Here is a 4,551-nt window from a genome sequence, read left to right as displayed (position 1 = left end):
AGAAAGCCGTCTCCTGTTCCACAACATCCCCACAATGTAGAAAAGTTATGAGTGGGTAGGCAAATCTTCTCTCTTCCCGCTCCACTGCAACCGTTAAAAGAGGAATCTAGTCTCATAGCCTTTCCTTCCTTCTTTGAGCCCCCCTCCATAGGGGATTTCCAGATAAGAGTTCCTGGTCGGTGAAGAACATCTCCAAAACATCCTGGACAGTTTTGTTTCTTGGTTTTTCACAATTTCTTCCGGATCAAGACCAGCACTCGGGCTGCCCAGTCTAAATAAAGATGAAATGAGTGGACAATGGCATGTCCAGCCTGGACAATAGACCAGTGGGTCCCATGGGTCGGGAGGGTTGGCAAAGTATCATTGGATCGTGTGACGTTGAGCTTCGTCATCTGGAGAGAAAAGGACAAGTGTGAGATGAATTATCCACAGGAAGACTAACAAACTCAATTTAGACAACTGTCCCCAATGATCATACAGCTGCTAATTTGGAACTACCATATTTGGAATGCAAAGATGCAGGAAGTCACTAGATGGCAGCAAAGAGACACAGAATATCAGAATACTTTGCTGCCGCCTGGTGGCTGCCTCAAGGTTTGCAGCGCAGATATTACTGTTCTCAGCCTACTCATTTCAACCTTACCACGTGTTCCAATCTTCTAACAAGGCGTTCAAGCCGAGTGTGCACTGTGCCAATATCATGCTCCATGGGCCGCAGCCATGTTGCTGCCTTCTTCAGCCACTCAAAATGCCGCTGGTAGCTTTGCAAATCGGAGGCATACCGGAGTAGACCTGCAGAAACCTGGAGGAAGGGAAAACCATACAGAAATTAGGAAGGAGAATGATGCTGCGGCCCCATCCTTGCCTCGCAACAGAGAAACTGAGACTCTGGGGACATGGGACAGCAACTGATTTGATATGAGTCTCCAGAGAAAATGGGGAAAAGTCACCAAAAGGAAAAGAAAAGTGGAATGATGATGAAGCAGCCTTCCCCGGCCTGGTTCAACTGCCAGAATTCTCAGCAATAGTTATGCTGTTTGAGGGATGCTGGGAGTTGAAGTTCATATATCTGTACAGTGTCTAGTTGGAGAAGGCTGCTGTCAAGCATCTGAAATCACCACCAATTGGGCTTCTTACAAGTGCTTTCCAGAGCTTGTTGTCCTCCAGATTATGTTGGAATACAATTCCCATGAACCTGGAACATAACCAGAGCCATTGTCCAACATATCTGAAGGGGACCATGGTGAGAAAGTCACTATTTTCATAGAATCACTATATTCCAATCAGACAGAAGATGAGCCTTCTCCAAACTGACATTCTCTAGATATTTTGGACTACACTACTTCATTCAGCCCACTCAGAGGGCATAAGACTGGAAAAGACCGGCTTTTGGAAAGAAGCTATGATGCCATCTTAAAGTGGCACCAAGAAAAAAAATGGAGGCTGTTTTTACCTGGATGTTGGCAAGTTCTACAGCATTCATTGATAAAACTGGCAGTGTTTCAAGCTTTTGTTCACCATCTGCTGGGAAATGTTTCTTCTGCACAGGGAACACAAAGAGAGAGAATTGTGAAGGCAAGGAAAGCTGACCTTACTTTTAAAAGGAGGACTAACTTAGCATAATCAAAACAACAACCCAAATGTCCTCCAAGTCTAAGATAACTGATTTTTATTAGAAGCTCGGAGTAGTTTTCTGCTTATTCTGCCCGTTGGTCCATCGGTAGGACAAGTCTCTGGAAAATGAAGAGAATGGCACCAAATTTGGTATGATGGGGAAAACCAGCCAAAGAAATACTGAGCTCAAAAATGGGCCGAGTAAGGCTGCAGGCAGCGGAGAAAAACAACCAAGAAAATGTTTCACTAATGCAGGGGTCTTCAAACTTGGCTCTTTTATGACTTGTGCACTTCAACTCCCAGAATTCCTCAGCCAGGCATGCTAGCTGAGGAATTCTGGGAGTTGAAGTCCACAAGTCATTAAAAGGGCCACGTTTGAAGATGCCTGCACTAATGCATCCCTATAGGAGAGGCAGCTGGGCAGTGGCTCAGAATGTTGCCAACTGCTCCATTCTAAGCTCATCTACTTCCTGGTCATGTGACCCAAGAATATATGCACCCTGCTCTGGGTTTTGTTGTGCACACACAAGAACACATAGACACAGGGTATTTGTTACACAGAAGTAAATATTGAAAGAATTCCAGCCACACACCCTGAAGCCTTTCTATAAGTGTTTCTCAACCTCTAACCCTACCTTAAAGTTACTAAGGTTGAGAAAAACTACCCTATCTTAACAAGCTGTGTTTATCTTTCTACTGCTCTGTGAACAATGCCTTTGCAGAAGGTGGCTTTCTTTCTTATGCTTGGTTGCACAGTCAGCCAGATGTTTACACTGAATTTGGCATTTTTATCTACCCAAGGACCTTGATAGGTAGATGTTGTTTGATGGTGTTAGATGTATGGTTGCAGGATGTAAGCCATTCCAAGTAAAGCTGCTCTTTGCAATTGCCATACACTAAATAATAAAATAATCTGGTATGTTATGACCGAAGACTATCAGTCTATATTCAGAAATCCCACAATATTTTAACCTGATCATTTTCTTTACTACTTTTTCAACTTTATGTTCCCATCATTTTTTTCATAACTGGTACATGATAATTTTTACAGATGTTCCAGTGAATCATTTTTGCCACCATGTTGGTGTTTATAATCAGTTTATGGAATCTTGCATGACCTGACGACAAGATCATCTATTTATTTATTTATTTTTCTGTTTCTTTGCACAATAATAATAATAACAATAATATCCAATGGACTCTAATAGGGAAGACTGCTGGACTTACAAAGTGGTTGGAGAGGGTCTTGGTGTCAGTTAGCAGGCTTCTGGTCAAGGCAATAACAGAATCAAACTCCATCCGAGGGTCTGTGGGCTTCAGTCTGGGACTAGGTGCAGCCCAGAGTCCCTCATACAGAGTCAGTAACACCACTACAATCTGACACACGCCGTCTGCAAAGACAAAAAAAAAAGAACAGAGGCCAAGGATGGCTGTTAGAAAGCCGGTGGCTACAAACCAACTTTTCCAAAACATCCACCTGTACATATGGGACTACCATCTCTGTAAACCGCAGGAGAGGCAGTCAGTGATAATGACTCATAGACTGGGACGATGCATGAAACTATTGTTGGGTGTGACTCTGACCTTCTTGTACTGGTGAGCTGGTTAACCTTTGTAGAGCGATGGGAAACTTCCATCTCTGAATTCGTGAGAAATAGCGTGAAATTTACTTGTAAATTCTTGCGCATCTCTTTTATAGGGAAATCTGTTTCTCCGATTCAGCGGCCTCCTCCTCTCTCCCTAGGAGTTGGACTTTGATGTGTGTGAGAAAGAGAACGAAGGGATGACTGCAGCCATGAAGGGTATCCCTTCCTTTTCAAAGTTGGAAAACATTTTAAATCTCTATCCTGATTAGCACCTTGAAAAGATTCCACTCATTTATTTGTTTTACTATTCTGGACTCTACTAACTGACTCTTTGACTGATTCTCGTGGCTTAGCATGGACCCTTAAAGGCAGAGAATTCACAAATAAGGAACTCTGTCCAGTAGCCTAAGGAGAGGTCTTAGGCTGGGGTCAGATTTCTAAGGTTGTTGACCCAAAGTTGCTTTTTCACAAAAGGCAACTGGACTTTCATTGTTTTTTTGCTTGAAGACATTTTGCTTCTCCTCCCAGAAGCTTTTTCTTTATTTTTGCTTGAAGGAGAACTGAAGAAACTTCTTGGACGAAAAGCAAAACATCTTCAAGCAAAACCAAAGAAAATCCAGTTGCCTTTTGAGAAAACATCTTTTGAGACAACCTTGACCGGGACGACACGGAATCTCCATAGACAAGATGGATGACATTCATTTTTCAATGCTCCCACCTCTGCAAACCTTGGGTTTGCTGGCTGCGTTTGCTCCAGACTTGCTTATTCTGAATGAGTCTGCTCTGGTTTCACATGCTATGTTGAGTGGGGGAGTTTGCAAAACAGAATATAGGTAGTCCTCAACTTACGACAACTCATTTAGCGACCGCTTCAAGTTACAAAGGCATTGGAAAAAGTGACTTACAAGTTACAGAAAGTGACTCCTTGCACTCCATCATGGCACCCTCTGGTGACTTTATTGTGATAAATGGTTGCAGAGTCCCAGGGTCACATTATTGCAACTTTCTCAGCTGGCTTCCAATGTGCAATGTGGAAGCCAGCAGAAGGCCACGAGTCGGTCTCACTTAATGACCATATAAAAAAGGTCGTAAAATTGGGTGCAGTCATGTGATGTCTCATTTAATGACAATACTGCTTGATGCTGAATTTTCCAGTCTCAATTGTGGTCATAAACTGAGAAGTATTTGTAAACCACAAATAATGAACTAAGGTTAGTATGTTGTCTGAATGCCACCCCTAGGCTTATAATGGACCTGCAAAGTATAGTAGGTTTAATGCATACTCCTGCATGTGTACTTCTCAATTTATCCTCTGGGGCTAAGGGTTCAAGGCCCATCGCCTTATGCTTTT

At 42.8% G+C, this 4,551-nt stretch overlaps 1 protein-coding gene across 1 annotated transcript; it reads right to left on the bottom strand.

Annotated features, from left to right (window-relative positions):
- Positions 1-227: 227 nt before the first annotated feature.
- On the bottom strand, positions 228-3,112 carry LOC308676725 (interleukin-11-like; the record flags this gene model as incomplete). Its single annotated transcript, XM_081342730.1, is given in 5 exon segments — positions 228-392; positions 644-802; positions 1,454-1,540; positions 2,842-3,087; positions 3,089-3,112. Coding segments are annotated over 5 exon segments (681 nt in total).
- Positions 3,113-4,551: the final 1,439 nt, after the last annotated feature.

Source organism: Vipera berus, assembly GCF_964194415.1.
Source record: "Vipera berus genome assembly, chromosome: W".
NCBI lineage: Eukaryota > Metazoa > Chordata > Lepidosauria > Squamata > Viperidae > Vipera > Vipera berus.
This window is presented reverse-complemented; position numbering and strand designations above follow the sequence as displayed.